The sequence below is a fragment of the Rhinoderma darwinii genome, chromosome 11 (assembly GCF_050947455.1).
Source record: "Rhinoderma darwinii isolate aRhiDar2 chromosome 11, aRhiDar2.hap1, whole genome shotgun sequence".
NCBI lineage: Eukaryota > Metazoa > Chordata > Amphibia > Anura > Rhinodermatidae > Rhinoderma > Rhinoderma darwinii.
Genome location: NC_134697.1, coordinates 39980946 through 40006754, shown reverse-complemented (window position 1 = coordinate 40006754; position 25809 = coordinate 39980946). Strand labels below are relative to the sequence as shown.

General features: G+C 43.5%; 1 protein-coding gene across 1 annotated transcript; it reads left to right on the top strand.

Moving 5' to 3' along the window:
* The first annotated feature begins 1460 nt into the window (after positions 1–1460).
* Positions 1461–25378, top strand: ZNF365 (zinc finger protein 365). Its single transcript, XM_075842435.1, has 5 exons — positions 1461–1571; positions 5860–6600; positions 19609–19789; positions 22414–22451; positions 24908–25378. The coding sequence occupies exons 2-5, from the start codon at positions 5873–5875 to the stop codon at positions 25158–25160; spliced, it is 1200 nt and encodes a 399-aa protein (XP_075698550.1). The 5' UTR covers positions 1461–1571; positions 5860–5872; the 3' UTR covers positions 25161–25378.
* The last annotated feature ends 431 nt before the right edge of the window (positions 25379–25809 follow it).

The window sequence follows — 25809 nt, the reverse complement described above, 5'->3', positions numbered from 1 at the left end:
AAACAAGCATTGGTACCATGTGATCGGATCGCGGGGGGCCGATGGCATGTTGGAGGGGGCCACCCACTCGTTCTAAAGCTTTAGATGCCGCGGTCGTGATTGACCACGGCATCTGAGTGGTTAAGTGGGTTGAATCAAAGTGATCTTGTAGTGAAGTATCAGCTGTATTACACAGCCGTCACCCACTAAGTATGAAGCGAGCTCAGCCCGTGAGCTCACTCCATACTTCTCCTTAAAGGGGTTGTCCACTACCGGACAACTGATGACCTATCCACTGGGTAGGTCATCAGTATATCATCGGTGCGGGTCCAATACCTGGACCCCACACCGATCAGCTGCTCCGTCTGCCTGCGGGCACCGTATGTCATTGCACAGTATGCAATGTACGGAGCCGGAAGCAGATGGCTCCGTACATTGCATAGCGGGCGTCCTGCAGAGCTGCAGTACTGCAGCTCGACCGCTATTACGTGGCCGAAGCCATTTGCTTTCGGTATGGATGTCCAGTGCCCGGAGGCAGCTGGAGCAGCTGATCGGTGTGGGGTACCCCACCAATCATATAGTGTTAACCTATCCGGTGGAAAGGTTATCTGGTAGTGGACAACCCTTTTAACGGCTGCCACTTACATATATGTGGTATGTCGTTACGGGGTTAAGGCTATGTTCACACATTGAGTATTTGTTGCAAAGTTTCGTTTGCAGAATCTGCTCCGAAATTCCGCAAAGTTCAGTGGAATGTAAGTGAATGGGGTAAATGCAGCCTTAGCAAACTATCAGGACAGAAAATAGAATTTTTCTGCTGTTGATGTATCCACATCTCAGTTATGCCAAATCAGGTATGTATGAGTAAGATATAAATAAGGTTTCCATTTATTGGTAGCAAACAGAGATCTTCAAAATGGTGAGAAATTGAAACAAAGTGTATTAGAAAATTGCAGTACTTTTTATTATACAGTAATATTCTTTAAAACCCTTATATTCATGATCATTTGGATAATAGGTATTAAAATTCATGCTGTAAATTATTATCTTGTGATAATGGACAATGATGAACCAGACAATTTTATGCATCTTGTCTCTTTTTAAGCACTCTTAATTTTTACTAAGATCTAATGGGTTAACAAGAAATAAAAAAAAAAATCTTTCAGGGCAATGCCACAGCACAAATGGCATCAGATGGAAATACAAACACATCTAACACCTTGACTGTGGAGACATCTAGACAGAACTGTATTCAGCAAAGATGTATCAGCTGCGTAATTTGCTGCATGAGGCTAAAATAGCTCGTCAAGTGTCAAATAAAACAGCAGAACATCCCCTAAAGCTTTGTTACAAGGTGACATAATCTTCCATAAGGATCCAGCAAACAGGCTGGAGAATTGCGTTGCCCAATCAGATGGAATTGCTCAGTGACCAATTAGGGCACAGCTTACATGGCAACTTTAGAAACTGAATAGTATGATGCTGGATGCCCAGCATTCCTACAGCTCTGCCATGTACCAGTGTCAGCCATGCTCTGATTTACGGCCCTGCTGAAAAATAAGGCTTTTTCTCCAGCATCAGCAACAAGTCAGGTAGGTGTGCGTTGCCCTGCTGTGATTAGGGATGCAGGCAGGGTAATGATGGTAAACTCTACCGTCCTTTAACCCCTGCCTGCCTGTCTGCCAGCATCCACCATAGATCTACAATAACAGCTCAAATGAGGCTGTCTTCTTGTAGATTAACCAGATTAATTCAAAGTATATAGCTGAAGACAGCCATGGCAGCTCTCGTTACACAGCCGCAAAATGTATAAGATTGCAATATATTATTCCACACATTCTATGCATTAGGCGTTCTGAACCTTACGTGGTTAATCCTTCGTGTGTCTATGATGAATGCATTACCTACTGACAGTTCTGGTTGCATGGTTACAAATCTCCAAGTGGGAATGTTCTGCACTGTGTATTCTTGTTTGTTATTATCATTATATGTGTGTCTGTATTTCTGATTGTAAAGAACTGCAGAATCTATTGGCGATGTATAAATATTATATGTGTGCACATATTTATAAAACTAGCAATGCTTTACAGACTTATTGAGGATAGCGGTGATATTATGTATCATGACATTACCATTACCGTTTGGAAAGATTCCTTGTATTTATTTATTTTTTTCAATTTCATTAAATACAGCTTATTTATTGTGTATTCAAAAGATATCAAATTGTCTAATATTCTTTGTTTATCAATCCCTCATATTTTTCCAAGATCCCTGTTAGCAATCATCAAATAATCCAGAGGATTAAAAATTATGTAATTTTGTGGAAAATTTTGTACATTATTTTGTTGTATATTTAATTAGAAATTATACGTTTTAAGATTCTCAGCTAAGGCTTCTTTCACACTAGTGTTACTATACGTTTACCTTTCTTCCATCAGGAAGAGAGGATCGATACATTAAACGGAAAGCGACGGTTCCGTTAGAATTACCATGGTTTTCAATGGTGATTCTTTTGTATCAGTTGCTTTCCGTTTGTCTCCGTTCGCTAGGTTTTCGTTTTTTTGAACAGAAACAAAAGTTCTGCAGACTGCACTTTTGTATCTGTTCAAAAAAACGGAAACCTAGTGAACGGAGACAAACGGAAAGCAACTGATACAAAAGAATTACCATTGACATCAATGGTAATTCTAACGGAACCGTTGCTTCCCGTTAGTATCGATCCTCTCTTCCTCTGACGGAAGAGAGTTAAACTGATAGTAACGGTAATGTGAACTTAGCCTTAGAGTCATTGAATAGGAACTTTTATTGTTTACAATCAGAGGATAAAAATCTGTCCTGATCTAGAATTCTCACATAGGTGCACAGCTTGTATATCAGTCTCCCTTGTAATGAGCCGTGCACCTGTGTGAGCATCACATTACCTGGACAGAAATGTATCCTCTGGAATTAAACAATAAAGGTTCCCATCACAGACATTTATGACATGTCTACAGGATATGCCATAAATGTTAGATAGATGCGGGTCCCACCTCTGGGACCCACACCTATCTCTAGAACGGGGCCCCCTAAACCCCGTTCTACCTGTCTGTTCTCGCTGCCTCCCGGCCACTTTCTGGCTATGTGGTTGGGAGTTACGAAAACAGCGTAACTCCCATAGTAATAAATGGCAGTTACGGAAGCAGCGTAGCATTGCGAGCTACACTGTTTCCGTAACTACCATTCAGTTCTATGGGACTTACGAAAACAGCGTAGCTCAGCAAGATACACTGTTTTCATAACTCCCGACCATATAGCCAGAAAGTGGCGAGAGGCAGCGAGAACAGACATAGGTGCGGGTCACAGAGGTGGGACCCACATCTATCTGACATTCATGACATATCCTGTGGATATGTCATAAATGTTTCTCATGGGAAAAACCCTTTAATGACTCTAAGCTGAGATATTGAAAACCATGAGAAATTGATACACAAAGTTCATTACAAAATGACTTAACTTATCATTATACAATAATTGTGCTTAAAGGGATCCTGTCATCAACATCTTACCTGTTAAACTCGCCTGACCCCTCAATGGCCGCAGCTGTCCAGAGTTCGTTCCTATTCTCTTCTTTCCTGAAGTCCTCCTCTGTCTGTAAATATCGTCGTTTAAAATTTTCCCGCCTTTTATGGTAATTATTTTTCCCTCTGGGATGCAGCTTCTTAACCACGCCCACTGCCACCACCTGTCCAGCCCTGACTGGCTAAGGAGTTGTCAATCAAAAAGAAGGAGGTGGAGTCCACTCAGATGCTGGAGGAATGAAAACCTGACTCTTTTCAGTTGAAGATTTGACTCTTTTCTGCTAATTTGCATACGGCGTGGGACCACTGAAAAACGGAATACTAAAGTTACAGAACTTACTTAGAACATATTTATAGCTTAGATGACAATGATTTTTCACCCACTTTCACCAGGTATTGCTGGCTTTATAGCTAAAATGCTGGTGACAGGTTCCCTTTAAAGTGAATGTGTCACCTATATTTATACCAGATAGTGAAACATAATCTTTTTTTCTGATCTGTTTTTATTTTTTTTTATTCTATTTTCTGTACATGGTTATAAACCATTATATAAACCCAATTTAAAAGATGATTTTTAATACCGAAACGTTGGCCTACTGAAAAGTATATAAAGTATATGCCCTCAATACTTGCTCGGGGCTCCTTTTGCATGAATTACTGCATCAATGCGGCGTGGCATGGAGGCGATCAGCTTGTGGCACTGCTGAGGTGTTATTAATGCGGCGTGGCATGGAGGTGATCAGCCTGTGGCACTGCTGAGGTGTTATGGAAGCCCAGGTTGCTTTGATAGCGGCCTTCAGCTTGTCTGCATTGTTGGGTCTGGTGTCTCATCTTCCTCTTGACAATACCCCATAGATTCTCTATGGGGTTTAGGTCAGGCGAGTTTGCTCTCTAATCAAGCGCAGTGATACTGTGGTTATTAAACCGGGTATTGGTACTTTTGGCAGTGTGGGCAGGTGCCGAGTCCTGCAGGAAAATGAAATCGGCATCTCCATAAAGCTTGTCAGCACAGGGAAGCATGAAGTGCTCGAAAATTTCCTGGTAGACGGCTGTGTTGACTCTGGACTTGATATAACACAGTGGACCAACACCAGCAGATGACATGGCTCCCCAAACCATCACTGACTGTGGAAACTTCACACTGGACCGCAAGCAACTTGGATTGATGCCTCTCCACTCTTCCTCCAGACTCTGGGACCTTGATTTCCAAGTGAAATACAAAATTTACTTTCATCTGAAAACAGGGTCTTTGGACCACTGAGCAACAGTGTTGGTCAACTGTGTTATATCAAGTCTATAGTCATCGCAGCCGTCTACCAGGACATTTTAGAGCACTGCGGTGATCTCTACAGAACCGAAAGTGTCAGTCTATTGTGCGGCTTAGTGGCCAGAGTGAAGACTGCAAGATTTTAGTATTATTTTTTAATATAGATAATGACATAGAGAAAAAAAAAAATAACCCAACATTTAAAAAAATAAATAATGTTAAACATAAAAATTTGATTTAAACAATAGGCAATTTTTTGGATTACACATTTTCTTTAATTGCTGAAAAGGAAAACCCCTTCAAATTTAAACAATTAGTGAACTGGTTCCCTACAGGGAGCAAAAAAAGTCCAGGAGGTAGATATAAAAAGTCACTTGCCAGTCTCATTCTTGCTTACTTCAAAACCAAGAAAGAAATCAATTAAATACCAAGAAATCCCTGCTCCAGCGCCTTTGGACTTGTGGCAAGCTTCCCCTCTCTGACAGAAATGCAGCGAGGTATGTATCAAATGTACCAATCAGTACAAACAACGGGAATATAATCTCCACTAGTTGCCATGCTATATTCAGATCCCCACACATACCATAGCCTATATGAATAAGTTCTGTTTCAGACTGACATAATACGTTTGTATTTTAACTTACGTATTACAAGACCTGGATCCCCATGATAATCTATCTCTTTTTTAGTTGAACCATGCGGGTCCGGGTCTTTCTGCTGTACTACAGAAATTAACATGCAGCTGTCTGAAACTGAACTAGCACATTATTAAGGATAATCTGTCATTGGGACAATCAATATCTATTAGATGCACAAATATACAAGACTTCCCTGCTCCATAACCTTTTTTGAAGAAAGAAGTTTAAGGAGAATTACATAAGTATTAACGTTTCTGATTGACCGGGCTTTTTTTCTTATTTGCATATTGTCCACGCTATATTTTGGCTATACGTTCATTTAATTATTGTTTTATTGAGACTGAGGTCCTTTAAGAGATTATTTTAGAAGCAGTGCATGTTTTAAATATATTGATATCTCTTATTTTATATATTACAGTTTGACTGGTGTAATGCAACAGAAAACCTCTGAACCAGGCAGGTCCCCATGGCAGGACTCCGTAAGAAATGGTAACTTATATAAGCCTTTTCGCTGCCCACAATGTGGTGAAAATGCACGTTTCAGAAGCTTATCCTCTTTGAGGGCACATCTAGACTATATGCACACTTATGATGAACGGTATTTTTGGGGAAAATCAGGGGTTTTTTGTTCACTGAAAGAGGCTGACCTGGAAAACTCAACAGAACCGTTCAATGGAAAGCAGATGGAATCTATTGACGAAGCGCTCAATCAAAAAAGCTCATCATCAACTTATTGTGACATGAAAAATGAGAGCAGGAAAGCTAGTAGTCCTATACAGATCCTATCAGACAAGCGTTCCCCTCTTGTTAAAAGCTCCTTACCAGACAATTCTACAAAAAATCATTATATCATTGGATATCCCATGACAAGTACTAAGTTTCAGCTTGATCCACAAGAAAAGTCAGTGCTAAATCAACTTACTGAAAATGTTGATAAGAACATAGAAAAGAAAATTGATAATCTCAATAAGGAACTTTGCCAAAAAACGTCTGAACTGCTGGAGGTACGTGCAGCCTTTCTACAACTATCCCAGATGAAGCAAGAAGTGCAACGCAGAGAACGAGCGCTCAGCCGGCAAGTGGATGTGGCTGTGGAGTTGATCGCAATTCTTCGTCAGCGACTTACAGAATCTGAGCAGGAGCTTCAAAGGAAGGAGGAGTAAGTTATTATCTACTATAATATAGCAATTATGCCTTTATTTCAACTACTTCTTTCTTTGTAGGATATTATATTTTCATAAATTTCTAATCATATATTCATATTTACATATTTAAAGGGAAATAATATCTAGCAATGATTGAGGGAATTAAAAAAAATAATAAATCTAGGATTCTGGCAGAGAACATATAGGTCCATATTATCCTGGTCTCTTCTATCTACTGCTATGGATCTGCTAAGGGCGTGTGGCCTAGCTTCCATGCCTGGTCTCCATTGCAGTTTTTGCTGAAGCAAGTTCCCTACAGGCCGGAGTTACCGCAGACTAAGCCCTGCCTCCTTGTTTTTCAAAACACATGCGCTAGCACTGGAGGGGGGAGAAGGGCAGGGAAGCAAATTTGATGACTCCTAGGAGACATATAGAAGCAGTTTTTGCTTTGATTTCTTTATTAAAGTGAGTTCTTTTTGTGTCCTCATTTTATTTGCTGATCATAGTATCAGGGCTACTTGGTTAAAGAGGACTTGTCACAAGGTCATATAAGTTGATTTGGAATACTGACCTGAATAGCGCCGTCTCCCTGATTCCAGCACTGTTTTTTTTTTCCTGGACCCCCACATTCCAGAGATATAGCCCACTGTTGTGTTGGCTCCCTGTATGCTAATTTGCTGTAGTTAGCCAACAGGGTGTGAACTACCCTCAAGCTGCCTTGCGCTGATTGGTCAGCATCAGAGTCTGGGGAGCTAGCCCCACCCCATTGACTACAGAAAATTAGCATATATGGAGCCAACACAACAGTGGGCCATATCTCTGCAATGGTGCGGGGGCTAGGAAAAAAACCCAGCTCTGGAATCAGGGAGACAGCGCTATTCAGGTCACTAAACCTGTTCAATTTATATGACCTAGTGACAGGTGTTGTAATGGCAGGAAGGAGGTGAAGGGAAAGTGAGCCCTAATCTACCCACCGCCCTGTCCCTGCCTACTTGCAATGACCCGCCCTAGGCGACGGGGTACAACTGGGCGGCGGTCCCTACGCTGTCTAAGTGCACGGGAGAACAAACAGGGAACACGCAAGGGAAGGGGCAGTAGCCACGGAACGCCGCGAGGAAACGGAGCGGCGAATGAGTAGTAGGACCAGGATGAAGTGGAGTATACCAAAGTGAGCACGGAGAAGGAAGCAAGCCAGGGGCAAAGCAAAGCAGGTTAAGCGGAACTGCAGCAAGGCAGAAGCACGGCAGAAGCAGGCTGGAGCAAGCAGCAGTGAGGCCAGCAATCCAGAAGAATTACAAGCACTGAGGAAGAGAACACGGCAGGTAATAAAGGACAGGGGGCGGAGCTAACTCCGACTGGCCAGGCCGCGATAGGCTCTCCCACTCCTGAGCCTGCCACCCTGGTTGGTGGGAGATGGTGTCAGTCGAACAGGTCTGGCCTCAGGTGTGGATTGATTAATCCCAGGAGTATACCTAGACGTAGTACCTGGCAGATCCCTAACAGTACTCCCCCTTTTATGAGGGGCTACCGGACCCTTACTAAGAGGACCCGGTTTAGTAGGGAAGAGAAGGTGGAACCTCCTGAACAATACCCCAGCGTGAACATCACGGGCAGGTACCCAAGTCCTCTCCTCCGGCCCGTATCCTCTCCAATGGACCAGGTACTGGAGGGAGCCCTGGACCATCCTACTGTCCATAATCTTGGCCACCTCGAATTCCACCCCCTCAGGGGTGAGAACGGGAACAGGAGGTTTCCTCGAGGGGGACCAGGACGGGGAGCAGCGTTTAAGGAGGGAGGACTGGAAGACGTCATGTATGCGAAAGGATGGGGGCAGCTCCAGACGGAAGGATACGGGGTTGAGGACTTCAATGATCTTATAAGGTCCAATAAATCGGGGAGCAAACTTCCTGGACGGGACCTTAAGGCGCAAGTTCCTGGACGACAACCAGACCAAATCCCCGACGACAAACCGGGGGTTAGCAGAACGTCTACTATCCGCCTGAATCTTTTGTGCGCTCTGGGACGCCTCTAGGTTCTTCTGAACCTGGGCCCAGACAGTGCACAGTTCCCGATGAACATCCTCTACCTCAGGATTATTGGAACAACCAGGGGAAACGGAGGAGAACCTTGGGTTAAACCCGAAATTACAGAAAAACGGGGAGACCCCTGACGAGTTACTGACCCGGTTATTCAGGGAAAATTCAGCAAGGAATGAGACCCAATCGAATTGACAGAGATGAAACACCTTAAATATTGTTCCAGGGATTGGTTAGTCCTTTCCGTTTGGCCATTAGTTCCGGGATGGAAGGTGGAGGAGAAGGTCAGATCAATCTCCAACTTTTTACAAAAAGCTCTCCAAAATAAGGAAACAAATCGTACCCCTCTGTCAGAAACGATATTGACTGGGGCCCCATGGAGACGCAGGATGTGTTTCACAAACAAAGAAGCTAACGTCTTGGCGTTAGGTAGCTTCTTAAGGGGCACAAAGTGGCACATCTTGCTGAAGCGGTCTACTACCACCCAAACCACCGACTTGCCCTGAGATGGAGGCAAATCGGTGATAAAATCCATGGAGATATGGGTCCAAGGTCTCTGGGGAATGGGCAAGGAACGTAGTAGGCCCGCAGGTCGGGACCTAGGGGTTTTGGACCTAGCGCAAACCTCACAAGCGGCGACGTAAGCCCTAACGTCTTTAGGCAACCCAGGCCACCAATAGTTTCTGGTAATGAGGTGTTTGGTGCCCAAGATGCCAGGATGACCAGATAGAGCGGAGTCATGGTTTTCCCTGAGTACCCTTAGTCGGTATTGCAGGGGAACAAACAGTTTGTCCCCAGGGACGTTCCCGGGAGCTGCACCCTGATCAGCCGCGATATCAGAAGCTAAATCAGAATCCGTGGCAGAAACGATTATACCAGGGGGTAGAATACAAGCAGGATCCTTCTCGGAAGGAGGATTGGCCATGAAACTACGTGACAGGGCATCAGCCTTAATATTCTCGGACCCAGCCCTATAGGTAACCAAGAAATTAAATCTGGTAAAGAATAGTGCCCACCGAGCTTGTCTAGGATTAAGCCTCCGGGCCGATTCTAGGAAAACCAGATTCTTGTGATCCGTAAGGACCGTTACCTGGTGTCTGGCCCCCTCCAGGAAGTGCCGCCACTCTTCAAAAGCCCATTTAATGGCTAGAAGTTCGCGGTTGCCAATATCATAGTTACTCTCCGTGGGCGAAAACTTCCTAGAGAAGTAAGCACAGGGGCGGAGATGGGTGAGGGAGCTGGTACCCTGGGACAAGACGGCCCCCACTCCCACCTCGGATGCGTCAACCTCCACAATAAATGGCTCCTCTTGGTTGGGCTGAATCAGCACGGGGGCCGAGATAAAGCACTTCTTGAGGGTCTCAAGGGGGCCAATGGAGGACATCAGCACCCTTGCGAGTAAGGTCCGTAAGAGGCTTAGCGACGACCGAGAAGTTGGCAATAAATCTCCTGTAATAGTTGGCGAACCCTAAAAAACACTGTAACTCCTTAAGGGAGGCAGGTTGGACCCATTCCGCCACAGCCTGAACCTTGGCAGGGTCCATGCGGAATTCATGAGGATTGAGGATTTGCCCTAAAAATGGTATCTCCTGTACCCCAAAGACACATTTTTCAGTCTTAGCAAACAGATTATTCTCCCGAAGGACCTGGAGCACCTTCCTGACATGCTCCACGTGGGAGGACCAGTCCTTGGAAAACACCAGTATGTCATCAAGGTACACAACAAGAAAATTACCCAGGTAATCTCTCAGGATTTCATTAATAAAATTCTGGAAGACAGCAGGGGCATTACACAACCCAAAGGGCATGACCAGGTATTCGAAATGACCCTCGGGTGTGTTGAACGCAGTTTTCCACTCATCCCCCTCTTTGATGCGGATAAGGTTATATGCCCCCCGTAGATCGAACTTAGAAAACCATTGGGCTCCCTGAACCTGATTAAAAAGATCCGGAATCAAAGGAAGTGGGTACTGGTTCCTTACGGTGACCTTATTCAGGTTACGATAATCAATGCACGGCCTAAGACCACCATCCTTCTTCCCCACGAAGAAGAAGCCAGCACCTACAGGAGAAGTCGAGGGGCGAATCAAACCCTTGGCCAGGCATTCTTGGATATATACCCTCATAGCTTCACGTTCAGGACATGAAAGATTAAATATCCTACCCTTAGGAAGCTTGGCACCAGGCACCAAATCGATGGCGCAATCGTAATCTCTATGGGGGGGCAACACCTCGGAGGCCTCCTTAGAAAACACATCGGCGAAGTCCTGAACCAACTCAGGAAGCGTGTTTACCTCCTCCCGGGGAGAAATAGAGTTAACAGAAAGACATGACATAAGACATTCATTACCCCATTTGGTAAGCTCCCCAGTATTCCAATCAAACGTGGGATTATGCAACTGCAACCAGGGAAGACCTAATACCAGATCAGACGATAATCCCTGCATCACCAGTACAGAGCACTGCTCCAAATGCATGGAGCCAACCAGGAGTTCAAAAACAGGAGTATGCTGAGTAAAATAACCATTAGCAAGGGGAGTTGAGTCGATACCTACTACAGGGATAGGATAAGGTAAATCAATAAAAGGCATCTTTAGAGACATAGCAAATTCCACAGACATGATATTAGCAGATGAGCCAGAATCCACGAAAGCACTGCCCGTGGCAGACCGGCCAGCAAACGAGACCTGAAAGGGAAGCAAAATTTTATTGCGTTTCACATTAACGGGAAATACCTGTGCGCCCAAGTGACCTCCCCGATGATCACTTAGGCGCTGAAGTTTTCCGGCTTCTTATTCTTGCGCCTGGGACAGGTGTTCAGTAGATGCTTGTTGTCCCCACAGTAGAAGCAGAGACCATTCATTCTGCGAAACTCCCTACGTTGTCGAGGGGACATGGAGGCCCCGAGTTGCATAGGTACCTCCGAGTCCTCCGTGGAGGGGCGAGGAGACGGGACCTCGGGGGGGGATCGCAGAAAAGTCAGAGGGGAGCACATTGAAGCGTTCAAGCTGACGTTCCCTGAGACGTCGGTCAAGTCGTACTGCTAGGGCCATAACCTGGTCAAGGGAGTCAGAAGAGGGGTAGCTAACCAGCAGATCCTTCAGGGCGTCAGATAATCCTAACCTAAACTGGCACCTTAGGGCCGGATCGTTCCACCGAGAAGCTACGCACCACTTTCTAAAATCAGAACAGTATTCCTCAACCGGTCTCCTACCCTGACGTAAGGTCACCAGCTGACTCTCGGCTAAAGCAGTCCTGTCAGTCTCGTCGTAAATGAGTCAGAGGGCAGAGAAAAAAACGATCAACAGAGGAAAGTTCAGGGGCGTCAGGAGCCAAGGAGAAGGCCCACTCTTGGGGCCCTTCCTGGAGTCGGGATATGATGATACCCACCCGCTGGTTCTCGGAACCTGAGGAGTGGGGTTTTAGGCGGAAATACAGTCTGCAACTCTCCCGGAAGGAGAGAAACGTCTTACGGTCCCCTGAGAACCGGTCAGGTAACTTGAGGTCGGGTTCTAGAGGTGAGGTGAGGGGTACTACTAAGGCAGCGTCACCCTGGTTGACCCTCTGGGCCAGGGCCTGGACCTGTAGGGAGAGGCCCTGCATCTGCTGGGTCAGGGTCTCAAGGGGGTCCATGATAGCGTCAGCGTAGGAGAAATGGTAGACTAGGTAGGGGCTTGTAATTATGTAATGGCAGGAAGGAGGTGAAGGGAAAGTGAGCCCTAATCTACCCACCGCCCTGTCCCTGCCTACTTGCAACGACCCGCCCTAGGCGACGGGGTACAACTGGGCGGCGGTCCCTACGCTGTCTAAGTGCACGGGAGAACAAACAGGGAACACGCAAGGGAAGGGGCAGTAGCCACGGAACGCCGCGAGGAAACGGAGCGGTGAATGAGTAGTAGGACCAGGATGAAGTGGAGTATACCAAAGTGAGCATGGAGAAGGAAGCAAGCCAGGGGCAAAGCAAAGCAGGTTAAGCGGAACTGCAGCAAGGCAGAAGCAGGCTGGAGCAAGCAGCAGTGAGGCCAGGAATCCAGAAGAATTACAAGCACTGAGGAAGAGAACACGGCAGGTAATAAAGGACAGGGGGCGGAGCTAACTCCGACTGGCCAGGCCGCGATAGGCTCTCCCACTCCTGAGCCTGCCACCCTGGTTGGTGGGAGATGGTGTCAGTCGAACAGGTCTGGCCTCAGGTGTGGATTGATTAATCCCAGGAGTATACCTAGACGTAGTACCTGGCAGATCCCTAACAGGTGTATTGATTGTTTCCACTTCAGGTAAAAAAAATTACCAGTACGTCCATAGCAGCCCCGGCCACATTTTTCCTGCATATCCTTATGTAATTTTTGGTGAGGCATCTGTCTGTGGCCACGTTAAATCAAGAGAGCCCTGAAAATTTTTTGTAGCCTTCTTTGTCCAGTCTGATTAAATCTTCAAGCACAAAAACATTTTCTACAACTTTCAGCTTCAGCAAATGAGTGTAGGGTTACAAATTTGGCATTTGAAAAGATCTAGTCAAAAGTTGTACTACCGTTTATATTACACTTATTGTGTTTCCGCAGAGACCTAGAGAAATTAAAGTGAAAATTATTTTAGAATAGCTGGACACTTTTGGATGGTTTTAAAGGAAGGGTGTCGCGAAAAAAAAATTTTTTATATCAATTTGCTTTTAGTGTTTTATTAAAAAATGTTTTATTTGTGTGTTTGTGTTTAACTTTTTTTATTTTTGAACTTTTTCTTGTCTATGGGGGCTGCCATTTTTTTTTTCATCTCTTTATGTGTCGATTAACGACACATACAGACATGGAATACGGCACATACAGCCCCATAGTGAATGCGAACGGGACCCGTTCCATTCACTATGCTGTACGCAGTCTGTGTGGGAACGACGCATGCGCCGCTCCCACACAGTCTAAATGGAAGGTCTTCGGCCGAGCAACGTCCGGCGCCATTTTCTTGTGGACCGGAAGCCGCGGCCGGACAGTAAGATTACTACTTCCGGTCGCGGCTTCCGGACTTGTGTTCTAATGCAAGCATTTAGAGCGGAGGGAGCAGACAGAGCGGACGGACCAGAGGGAGCGGCGGCGGCAGGAGCAGGTAAGTTATTTCTGTGTATGTACGTGTTTTAGTGTGTGTTTACTACTGTATGTAAACCTACTACACTGTGTGTTCGCTCAAAAAATGGCTACACACAGTGTAGGAGTTTTGACCGTTCAATCCCCTCCTTTTTCAAGGCACTAGCCAGGATAAGGGAGGGAGGATTCTGTGAGCTCACTAGAGCGAGTGTGTTTTCTCAAATTTTGCAGCATAAAGCAATGTGGTTGCTTTACCACATGCCAATGCTGCAATTTTGGGAATTGCTCCCTCTAGTGACCAGCACTGGGAAATTTTATAAATTAGAATCTAATTTATAATATTTCCTGACTCGTGAAAAAATTAAAAAAATTAGAACAATGTTTAATCATTTATACACTAACTGTTTAACGAAAAAAAAATAAAAAAATTTCTAGCGACACATTACCTTTAAAGGAATTGAAGACATTATTAGCACAAGCAGGTGAAAGGTACATGGCAGAAGCAGTTATCAATGGGGGTCTGTGCCCTATGACTTCAACTGATCGCTTGAACGAAAGGGGCCAAACATTGGGTCCCTTCGTTTTCTGACTCCTGTCAATATTCACAGCTATAGGACTGTAATGCACATGTGCACAATGTTACAAGGTGAACCTTTCTTATGCATTTTATGATAACTTTAAGAAGTTACCCAATATTATTAGTGATTACTTTTAAAAGATGGAAAAAACTTATTTGTTTAATGTACTGAATATAAGGCCTCATGCACACTTCCATCACCGTTATCATGGCCGTTTTTGACGGATCCGTGTGTCCGTGATTGGATCAGTGTGGTTCCCGTGTGTACTCTTTGTACACTTCCGTGTTTCAGTTTCCGAGCGCCGCGCATGGTACTCACTGTCCAGCGGTAGTCACTGTCCAGGGTGCTGAAAGAGTTACGATCAGTGCTGGATAGAAAGAAGGGGCTGCACTGATCGGCAGTAAATCTTTCAGCACCCTGGACAGTGACTACTGCTGGACAGTGAGTACGATGCGCGGCGCTCACAATATAGATTTCTAATGTTTCCTTCAAAAACCCCAACTAAAAAAAAAAAGAACGTTTATACTTACCCAGAATTCCCTGCTTCTTCCTCCAGTCCGGCCTCCTGGGATGACGTTTCATCCCATGTGACTGCTGCAGCCAATCACAGGCTGCAGCGGTCACATGGACTGCCACGTCATCCAGGGAGGTCGGACTGGATGTCAAAAGAGGGATGTGTCACCAAGACAACGGCCGTGGTACGTATGAACTGCTTTTTCTTTCTATCACTGTGGATTCTCTGCCTGAAAGCGCTGCCCCTTCTCTCTCTATCCAGGACTGATCAGCAGCCTTTTCTCTCTATCAGTGGTGGGTAGAGAGAAGGGGCTGCCGATTAGTGCAGTGCAATATCTCTCTCTCCGTGTACTTCTGCCCGCCCGGCCGTTGCTAGGCAACGGCTCCGTCACACACGGACGGCACACGAATGCCTTCCATGTGCCTTTGGTTTTTTTAACGGACCCATTGACTTGTATGGGCCCCACAGTCACGGAATCTCGGACCAAAGTAGGACATTCTCTACTTTTGTCGGAACAGAACAACGGGACCGTCAAAAGAACAGAAGTGTGCATGGCCCCATTGAAATAAATGGGTCAGCGTGCTAACCGTCAAAAAACGGCCAGCACCCTGAAGGAAATAACGGAAGTGAGCAGGGGGGGCTAAAAGTGTGTGTAGGCTAATCTTATCTTTTTCTACACATCTAAGCATTTAATCCCAGTTTAAACCCTTCTTCTGTTGGAGTAAACACATGGCCACTTTAAATTAACCCTTTATATGGGTTAAATGGTCAGATATCAGAGGGTCCTCTAATCCCGGCCATTACAGTGGGAGCCCGGCTGCCAATCACTGCTGGGCTCCCGCGGTAATTGCACAGGCCCACCTCCTGTGCCAGCGTGATCACCATGATGTAATTGTACGTCATGATGACTCGATGTAAGACAATCCATGATCATTTTTTTTTTAAACTCTCTATTTATTTTTTTATATATATATATATATTTTATATATTACAACTGACCATAACGGTTGCAATCTAACAAACAAACCCACAAAAAAAAAAGGACGGGAAAAAGAGAAAAAAATAATAAAATGTGGGGGAAGGAAAGGGGGAGATATGGCGAAAGGGGCTGTTGCTAAATTTCCCATCTATCCCTCCCCTCACCTCCTCCTCCATGGTCCCAAACAACATAAAAATTAAAAATAAACACCCCCTCCAATATTATTCGCCCTACCAACCCTGTCAGGAGCCTCTCAAGAGGCTACGATAATCGTCCAGTTTCTGAAATTCTGTCCAGGGGTACCATGTTCTATCAAATTTGTTATATGTATTGTTCGAACAAGAGATTAAGCTCTCCAGTTGCATACTTAGCCCTTATTCACAAGACAGGGTTTCCCGGCTGTCACCCGGCTGTAGTAGGAACAATAGCCCCTAATGGGGCTATTCACACGACCGATATTTTGACGGGCCGTCAAAAAATGGGACATGTCCTATTTTCGGCCGTTCACCCAACCGCCCGGGTAATACACGGCCATCACCGGAATGTGTCACGAGTGACGGCCGTGTCTACCGTCGCTCGCGTTCTCCTCACAGCGCAGAGTGCATGTGAGGAGGAGGAGTTTATGCCATTCGAACGAATGGCTGTACGCTGGAGGTAAGTTTCTACAATGTGGGGGTGCTGTATACAGGGGTACTGTGTGGCAGGGCCCGGGTGTACAGCAGGTGGAAGGCAGCACTGCGCTGGCTCCCTTCTCCTGCTTGTTTTAATAGCGCCCTGGCCCGGCGCGGCGACACCTCCCATGGCCGATGGCGCCGCTAGCAGCTGCTGTGGCTGCTACTGCCGTTCGGGGATTCCGCTCCTGGACAGAGCGCTTGATGTCTCTGTCCATATATGGACAGTGACATCAGGGGAAACTCCTGAAGCGGAATCCGCAAACACTCTGTGACCGGGGATTCCACACCAGGCGAAGCCAGTAACGTTCAGTGTCCATAAATGGACAGACGACAGGAGCTTTTCCTGAAATGGAATCACTGGCCACATTGGGATTCCCCTTCAGGAGTTGCCCCTGATGTCACTGTCCATATATGCCCGGCCCGGAACGGATGCAAAACGGATGCAAACCGGCCGGGAAAAACGGCCGATTTTATCGTCCGACACTCGGACTCGGTCGGGACCCTGTCGTGTGAATAAGGCCTTAAAGTTTTGTCATGGTACGTTAAGGGGCTAAATGAGAGAGACTTTATAGTGGAAATATTTTCCCCTAGCCAAATTTCTTAAAAGGAATTTTTCATTTATTTAGTTTGAATTTTATTAATTTGATTTAAGTATAAAAATAAGTATGTACTGGGGGCAGCTTAATTAGAGATACACAACTATTTTCTGTATTATTTGAAAAGTGCGCAGCAGGGTGTGTGCTTTATGGTGGCTGCAATGAATGGAAGAAATATCAGTATTACAGTCTCATGGAAGTGATGGAGTACAGCCCTTCCCCTACAGATCAGGAATTAACAGGGGAGCTGCATACAGAGTCTTATATGTGTGTATAGTAGGGTTGTCACGATACCAGAATTTGGACTTCGATACCAATACTTTGTCTAGTATTGCGATTCTCGAAACAAAATGATACTTTGCCAATAATAAAAAAAAAAAGTTCTTCCATTTTCTGATGTGAGGTACATGGTGTGATGAATTTGTAATCTCCATGTGCCTCATAATAATAGTAATTAACCCCATCATGTTTCTCACAGTCATAATGGACAACATTGGGTTAATGTGTGAGGTACATGATGGGGTTAATGACTATTAATGTGAGACACATGAAGGTATTAAATTCATAACCCCTCGTGCCTCACATTAATAAGTGAAAGAAAGACGTTTTTTTTTTTTTTTTTTTAAAGAGTACACTGTAAGTGACTTATAAATTTGTTGTGTAGGTTATTACAGTCGCGATGATACCAAATATGTGTATATTTTATGTATCGTGACTTACTTTAATGTTTATTGCAAACGTTTTTTTAATTTAACATTACTTTATTTTTTTTTACTTTTCTATTTTTAAACTTGAATGTACCGGTATATATCTATATATGCCCTAACAACAGGAAATATGGTCAGACAGCCCTGGGGTCCTTCAATGGACCCTGGGCTGTCTGCCTATATAAGGTATGTCCCTCAGTTGTGTCACAGGGATTCCCTGTGACACGTTCAAAGAGGTATCCCCCTTCCCCTTCTCATTATCCCCCTGAATACTGTGGTCAGCTTTGATTGTATTTCTCTGATCTCCGCCGTTAGAGCGGGGCTGCGGCTATGTATTACACCCATTGCCCCGCTACTGATCGTGCGCGGACACTTGTTGTTCCTGCACTGTCAGCATGATGTGATGCGCTGCACTAATGAGTGGTACATGGGGGTGTCTTCAGGGTTGGCGACGCCACTCATTATGGCAGTGTCGGCCGCATCACATTTTGCTACTGACTAATTAGTATCGATATGGCTGGCATTGTTATTTTTCACAACATCCCCATGAACAATGGGGAATGTTTATTTCAATGGGGAGAGGGGAATAAGCCGTTGCCAGATTCCTCAAGGTGTTGCTCATCTCCTGTGGGAAAAAAAGGATCGGGGCATGTTAAGAATCCGACATGCCCCATACTTTTTTCTCCCGACAACTTCCATCTAGTAAGAGTCAAGTATCCCTTATACATATCAGATTGTTGAGGAGAGAGTCCTATGGTTGGTAAAGGGGAAACAATTCCTTTTATATTTAAAGATTTGTCTTTTAGCAATACCCTATTTCCCCCCAATGTAACTTTCATTGAGACATGACAATAAACAAATAGTGAGGTGTAAATAAACTTGTTGTGTTTAAATTGTCACTACCATGCCATAGTGCTTTGATTTTTCTCTTCATTGACACTAAAGCGGTGTTGTGTAGACAATGTGTGCAGTACACCATTATCAGGTAAGTTCCCGCTCGTGCAACTTGACCTATTTTGGTAGCAAATTATTTGCACTGAAAAGACTGCATATAAATTTGGAATGGCTTTGTTTTTTCATCCGCGCATTCAGTCAGCGCAAATTTTTTATCTTATTATATTGACATACCTTTATGCGTTTTTTATGCAGGATGTGTTGCAGTTTTTTTGCACCATCTTGTACATTTGTTTTTTCATATGCTGTTCTCCATGAACTATAAATAACAGGTAAATCAAATATGTTACAAAATTGTTTCATGACATTTATTTAAAAAAAAAAAAAAAAGTGTTCTTTCTTTAACTGTGTTTATTCTGGAGGGAGAACACTGACAAAATATATTATTTTCTATTATTTGATTCAGTGTTTTCATGAATAAAGCTGTTTAACTGCTGCCAAGACTCATAGAGAAAGTCTTAAAAGTTGAAAATTTGCCAGCATCCACTTCAGTGCAATTTTTTTTTCAGGCTCTACATAGAACACCATGTATCGACCCGCACTTAAGAAAGACCTCTGTTCACGTCGATACATGGTGTTATATGTGGAGGCGGAAATAAATGATTGCACTGAAGTGGATACTGGCGAGTTCTCTTCTTTTTGGATATATTGCAGTCTGGAAGAAAAACTGGACCATTTGACCACTGCATCTGAGAAATATCTCTTGCCTGCTTGTACGTCCGCACTCTTTCTTTCTTGCATCATAGAGAAAGTCTTTTAGCCGTGGTCCACCCTTCCCCACAGAGTGGGTGACAGTTTGCGCTGTTTTATATGTAAAGCTATAAACCTATGTGTGTGAGTGGGGGGCCCAATAGGCCTGCTATAAATACTTGCTTTTTATACATATTTCACTTTTTACTGTATTCCTTACAGGGAAGTCGTTACTATAAATCACTTTCTGGAAGCTGCTGCTGAAAAGGAGTTCCGAGGGAAACGGAGGCTTCAACAATTTATCGAGAACCTGCTTCAGAGAGTGGAACTTGCAGAAAAACAATTGGAATTTTATCAAAACCGTCAGATCAAGAACAGTCAACCTAATCCTGAGGATGCCATGGTAAGACATTACAATTTATGTTTCTCTTAGTGTAATATATTTTATAAAATGGGCGAATATGTACCCACTGTGGGAGATTTTTAAATACCATCACACCGCTCGTTCGAACAATGCATCTGTTTACCAGTGCGCACCCCCTATTGATAAATCTATAGCAGGATTAAACAATGGCAGGTTAGAAAAGCTTGATTATTGGGATGCAATTGCGTAGCTCCGCACACTTATTCCTACACACGTTCATGTGTCAGAAAAAGTGGCGCAGGGGCTTCAAAAATTTGCTGTTTGGCTCAAACTCCATGTCTTTTCAATGTGTTCATGTGAGAAAACTGGCGTAAATACATTAATAAATCTGCCCCACTAAGTATTGTTAGGTTCTGTATTTGACAAAATATATACTTTGAGAAGTAAAATAGGTTCCCCAAATTGGAGGCAGGTTACAGCCAAAAGCCCCAATTATAGCCAACCAAAAGGCATACTGGGCATATGTGATAAGATAGCACAGTATTGAGGTGTTTTTGAAAATAGTCATAGTAGTGTAACCAAACATGTATTAAAGCAAAAATATTATAGAAAAAGAGAGGAAGTTCCAGAAAACTAACACAAAATATCCCAAAAAGCATAGAGAAATCTGCTGTACTGTCTCCTTCACATTTCTTCCTGCAGTGAACTTTACTATAGCACTGGTCTAAAACTACCAGTTCAATGAATTAAGTCTGATGAAGGGTTATCACCCGAATAGTTGCCTGTTTCTAATGTATTAATGTACACCAGTGGTGTTTTGTGTGACATGAATTATTAATAAAGATTTATGGGAAACATATTACCGACACTGGAGTGCTGTCCCGTTCTTCTTTGTTTTGAACTTTACTGTCACCGGAATAACAGTTCTAGTGACAAATTGCAAGAACAGGACCTAAAATGCAGTAAATAGATGAGAAACTTCTATACTAGGGATACAATTGGGGATGCATAGGTTGCTGTTGCACCTGGATCCTGATGTCTGAAGTGTGTCTCTTGTCACTGGAGGACTGCAGATGTTCATTTCAATAAGCACTCTGTTTAGTTTTTTCTATCATTAGGTACCTATCCCCTCTCCCAATATATATACTCATATATATACTCAGCGAATATTACCTTATTTAATTGTTCCTTTCTATCTGAATTCTTCACTTCAGTTGGGTCATGTGACCTCACTCTGAGCTGATAAAATCTACAGCAGTTAATGTAGATAAGAGTCAGCCTCTTAACTTCCGTTATTTCCGGACTGTACCAAACAAGTTCTCCACAGAGTGGATAAAGAAACAAATGTCATTATACAGTTATAATAAAGGAGGTAGCATCTTATCCTCCTGACTTATAACTGTGCGACAGTTATGTCTGCTCATCACCAGTTAGTAATATAAGTTTCTGTTTCCCCTCTGTGGAGAATCTGTTTGGTACAGTCCATAACCATAAATCAGGAAGTGAAGAGGCTGACTCTCAATTGCATTAACTGCTGTAGATTTTATCATGTCAGAGTGAGGTCACATGACCCAACTGAAGAGAAGAATTCAGATAGAAAGGAATAACTAAATAAGGTAATACTCGCTGAGTATATATATTGAGGGATAGGTATCTAATATCTAATGATAGAAAAACAACGGAGTGTTTCTTTAATGTATGGATGTACATGAATTTCAATGGGTTCCATGTAACTCTTTGCAGCTGCTGGGAGAATAAACTTTTACAGAGAGGTTTTCCCTTTAATGGCAACTGGTTATAGGGGTCCCCAACAGTCGGTTATGACGTGCTATAAACATATTCAGTAAAAAAAAAAAAGGGTGGTTTTCAAGGCCACTCTATTAGAGGTGTGTCATGAAGGGTCTGTGGACCCACTGGACCTTGGTGGTAAGGCAGCTGGCCAACAGGGTGCAGAACAATGTCTATAGTTCGTATAGGGTACCTGTGGCAGCTCGGAGAGTAGCAAGGCCGGCTCGGCTTGGACTAGGCAGCAGGTAGACGTCAGACGAGGTGAAGCAGGTCAGACGTGGAACAGCACGATGCGACTTTGGCACAACACAGTGCTAGACCAGGGTGGTATGGAAATGCAAGGAACAGGAACAGGTACAGGAACAGGAACACACTAGGAGGCCATCACATAGACAAATTATAGGGAACAACAACAACGCTCAGGCATAAAAGCAGGGGGTTGGACCCCTCTTATAGTCCAGGGTACTCACGGGTCAAGGGTCATCAGAATGTCCAGTGCGCGCTGCCCCTTTAAGAGCGGGCTCGAGTCTGCGTGCGCACCCTACGGGATGTGGCTGAGGTGAGTGGACGCGAGCGCTGGAGTCTCCTGAGGAGGAGGCTGGGGCAAGCGTTTGCCGACTCGTGGCTGCGGCTGTCAGGGGGAGGTTGGAGCTGACGGCCCGCAGCCATGGACATTACAAGGCGATTCTCTACAGTTTTTTCCATTGTCTTCAATAGGGAAAACCATGGCAATGAAAAACGATTGAGATTTTCCATAGGAACAGTTCATTGCTGGACACTAACCATCTACCTTTCAGCCATGATAAAGACCTGATATTAATGTAGATTGTTCATGCAATATTATGTTTTTTATATGTCTTCTTTTGATCTATCAGGTTGTACATTTTCAAGCTAACCGGAAAAGCAAGTGCCAGTATGTATATTTATTCCATGTGTTTTTCTGAACTCTGATTGTCCATTATCAACATCACGTAATCACTTGTATCATTGAATATCAGCAAACATAAATATGGTTAACAGAATAAGATACACGTAGGAGATGTGTTCTTGTGGTTTTGCGATGCAATTTTTGCCCAAGGACAGGTAAAACATGTTGAAACCATGCTTTGCACCTGTACAAGACCTAAATGAAAAATGCGGCACACGGTACCGCTTTATGTACGGACAGCCCTAGTGTGTATTTACACCTGCTGTCTATATGGAATTTTTTTTTGCAGCAATTAGCGCAGTTACACACAGTTTATTTGCGGAAAAAATATAGCATATAGTGTCAGAAAAACGGCACAAAAACAGCGCGTGTAAATACAAACTTACATCCGTCTGAGGGATTGAATAAAGCTGGCCGTAGAAATGAGATATTTGTAGCCAGTTCCAAAACATTTTTGTGGGATTGCATACCAACTAATGTCTATGGTTGGCCCTTCTTTTCTCATGTGGCATACATTGGGCACAGCCTGCCTTCCCTCATGCACAATTCTGCTATAAGTAATTTCTTGTTTAAGGGGTTTGATTTATGGTTAAAGACCTCTGGTGATTCCCGCCATTCTTTGTTGACAGTGCTGCAGCAATGACGTGTCCATATATCCATGTGATCTCTGCACCCAATCACTGGCCTCAACGGTATACGGCACAGTACCGCTTAGGCCAGTGATTGGCTGCATTAATCACATGGGCATGTCATCAACAAAGATCGGTGGGAAACACAGGAAGCAACGGAGCAGTTGTGCTGGAATGCTGGGTGATTTGTCAGGTGGGTAATGGGTCTTTTATTGTTTTATGGCATTTTCCCCCCTTGGCCAGATTTTTGCCTATCTTGGAAAACCCCTTTAAGGATAAATTGCTTTCTGTATTTATATGGCATATGTTAACACAAACATACAGATCACATTCAGGTGAAGAGATCACGTCCACACTTTAGGGAGATGTATCCATGCCATTGTGCCTGTTTTCTGGGGTTTTGGTATGTTTTATCTATTGAGGATATCAGTGCACTTTGTGCTCTATCACCTCCACCCTGTGTGAATATACCCTTAGGCCCTGTTCACACTGAGTTTTTGTTGGCATATTTTTTTATGTGGAATAACTTCCGAAATTGCCTCCCATTGATTTCAAAGGGAGGCGGAGGCGTTTTTTTCCCCGCAGAAAAAAAAGCTTGCAAAAAAAAGCATCATGCCCTTTCTTCAGGCGTTTCTGTCTCTGACCTCCCATTGACATCAATGGGAGGCAGAGAAAGCGGTTTTCGCAGCGTTTCTTGGCGAAAAATGTTGCAAAAATTATTGAAGGAATTTTGAGGCAGATTTTTACGCCTGCAAAATTTCAGTGTGAACAGGGCCTTACACTGATTTATATGACTAGTAATATAACTGTTCCAATTAACATGTTGAGTTGCAATTATTTGACATATTTGGAAGAAAACAAGCATATGCATCTATTTACTTCTATATATCTTATTGTTTATATTTAGTTGATCTATTCAGCCACATAAAATAGTATTTTGACATTTCTAAAATCCACTGTGCCAATATAGACATTTACTGCTTCTTTTTCAAGAATGGCAACATCTCTAATTTTGACGAAAAAAAAATATTGAGAAGTTGTCACAGCTGCATATCCATTGCCTACATTACTAAATGTAAAATACTGTTGTATACATGCTTGGTATTGTATCTATATTGCTAAGTTACGACTCCTGTGAGAGAGCAATGGGAATCCAGGAGTGAGTACTGTTTTGCTTAGTATACTTATACAACGTTGGGTTAAGTTATCTCTAAAACATTTGAAATTTAGGAATGTCTTAGGAACTTGACAACTGAGGCTGGGTTCACACGACCTATTTTCAGGCGTAAACGAGGCGTATCATGCCTCGATTTACGCCTGAAAATACGGCTCCAATACGTCGGCAAACATCTGCCCATTCATTTGAATGGGTTTGCCCACGTACTGTGCCGACGACCTGTAATTTACGCGTCGTCGTTTGACTGCCTCATCAAAGAAGAGCAGGACACTTCTTTGGACATAATTTGAGCCGTTTTTCATTGAATTCAATGAAGAACAGCTCTAAATTACGGCCGTCAATAGCGCCTCGCAAAATGCGAGGACGAGCAATTACGTCTGAAATTACGGAGCTGTTTTCTCCTGACAACAGCTCCGTAATTTCAGCCGTATCGGACGCTGCGTGTGCACATACCCTTAGGATCTATAACTTGGAGCAATGATACAAATTGTGGATTTTTATGACCTCTCATCGCCAGTGTCTTTTACTTTTTGTACACTTTACCGTTCATAAAACTAAAAATAGAAAAATATATATTTCTCTAAATGTATTATGAAGTAAATATCCTTTTATTTTCCTGATATTTTTTTTTGTAGGAGTCGAGGAAGTTTTCACCTTGTTAATCACATTCATGATGTTAAGCCTCAGTCTGTGCAGAAAAGCCGCACGTATGTTAACCGTGTAGGTATACAGCCAATGAAATTATTGCACGAGTCAGCTGACTCTCCAAGAGACATATGGAAGCCCCAGAAAAAAAGCGACCCTACCGCTTCTGGACGAAAAGTTCACAGCAAGACCAAAATAGGGAAAAAGACAGGCATGTGTAATAATGTTTATAAACAATATTAAATTTCGAATTTACATTTTGTAAAACAAAGGGAAAAAGTATTTTATGTTTGGAGGGGGCACTTTTTGCTCTGTTTAATTGTATATCATAAATAGCAGCAAATCTTTTGTTCTATTGTTGGCAGAATCTACTTATCTGGGTTTAAATATTGTTACTGTATGTTCATACTATATTATTCCTTGTGTTAATGATTTGCACATGAAGACTTAAAGAGACTCTGTCACCACATTATAAGTGGCCTATCTCCTACATAAGGAGATGGGCGCTGTAATGTAGGTGACAGTAATGCTTTTTATTTAAAAAAACGATCTTTTTTCACAAAGTTAGGAGCGATTTAAGTTTATGCTAATGAGCTTTCTTAATGCCCAAGTGGGCGTACTTTTACTTTCGACCAAGTGGGCGTTGTACAGAGGAGTGCATGACGCTGACCAATCAGCATCATGCACTTCTCTCCATTCATTTACACTGCACTAGCGATATAGATATATCGCTATGTGCAGCCTCATACACAAGCCCTAACATTACTACAGTGTCCTGATAATGAATACACATGAAATCCAGCCTGGACGTCATGTGTACTCAGAATCCTGACACTTCTGAATCTTTTTTGTGAGATTCCGGCAAGTGAAACCAAATCTCGTTTAGCTCCGA

Excerpts from the sequence above, each read along its gene's own strand:
- ZNF365 (XM_075842435.1), top strand. The coding sequence starts at position 5,873 with ATGCAACAGAAAACCTCTGAACCAGGCAGGTCCCCATGGCAGGACTCC. Across the intron at positions 19,790-22,413 it reads CTAATCCTGAGGATGCCATG|GTTGTACATTTTCAAGCTAA; the intron begins GTAAGACATTAC and ends TTGATCTATCAG. Across the intron at positions 22,452-24,907 it reads AACCGGAAAAGCAAGTGCCA|GAGTCGAGGAAGTTTTCACC; the intron begins GTATGTATATTT and ends TTTTTTTTGTAG.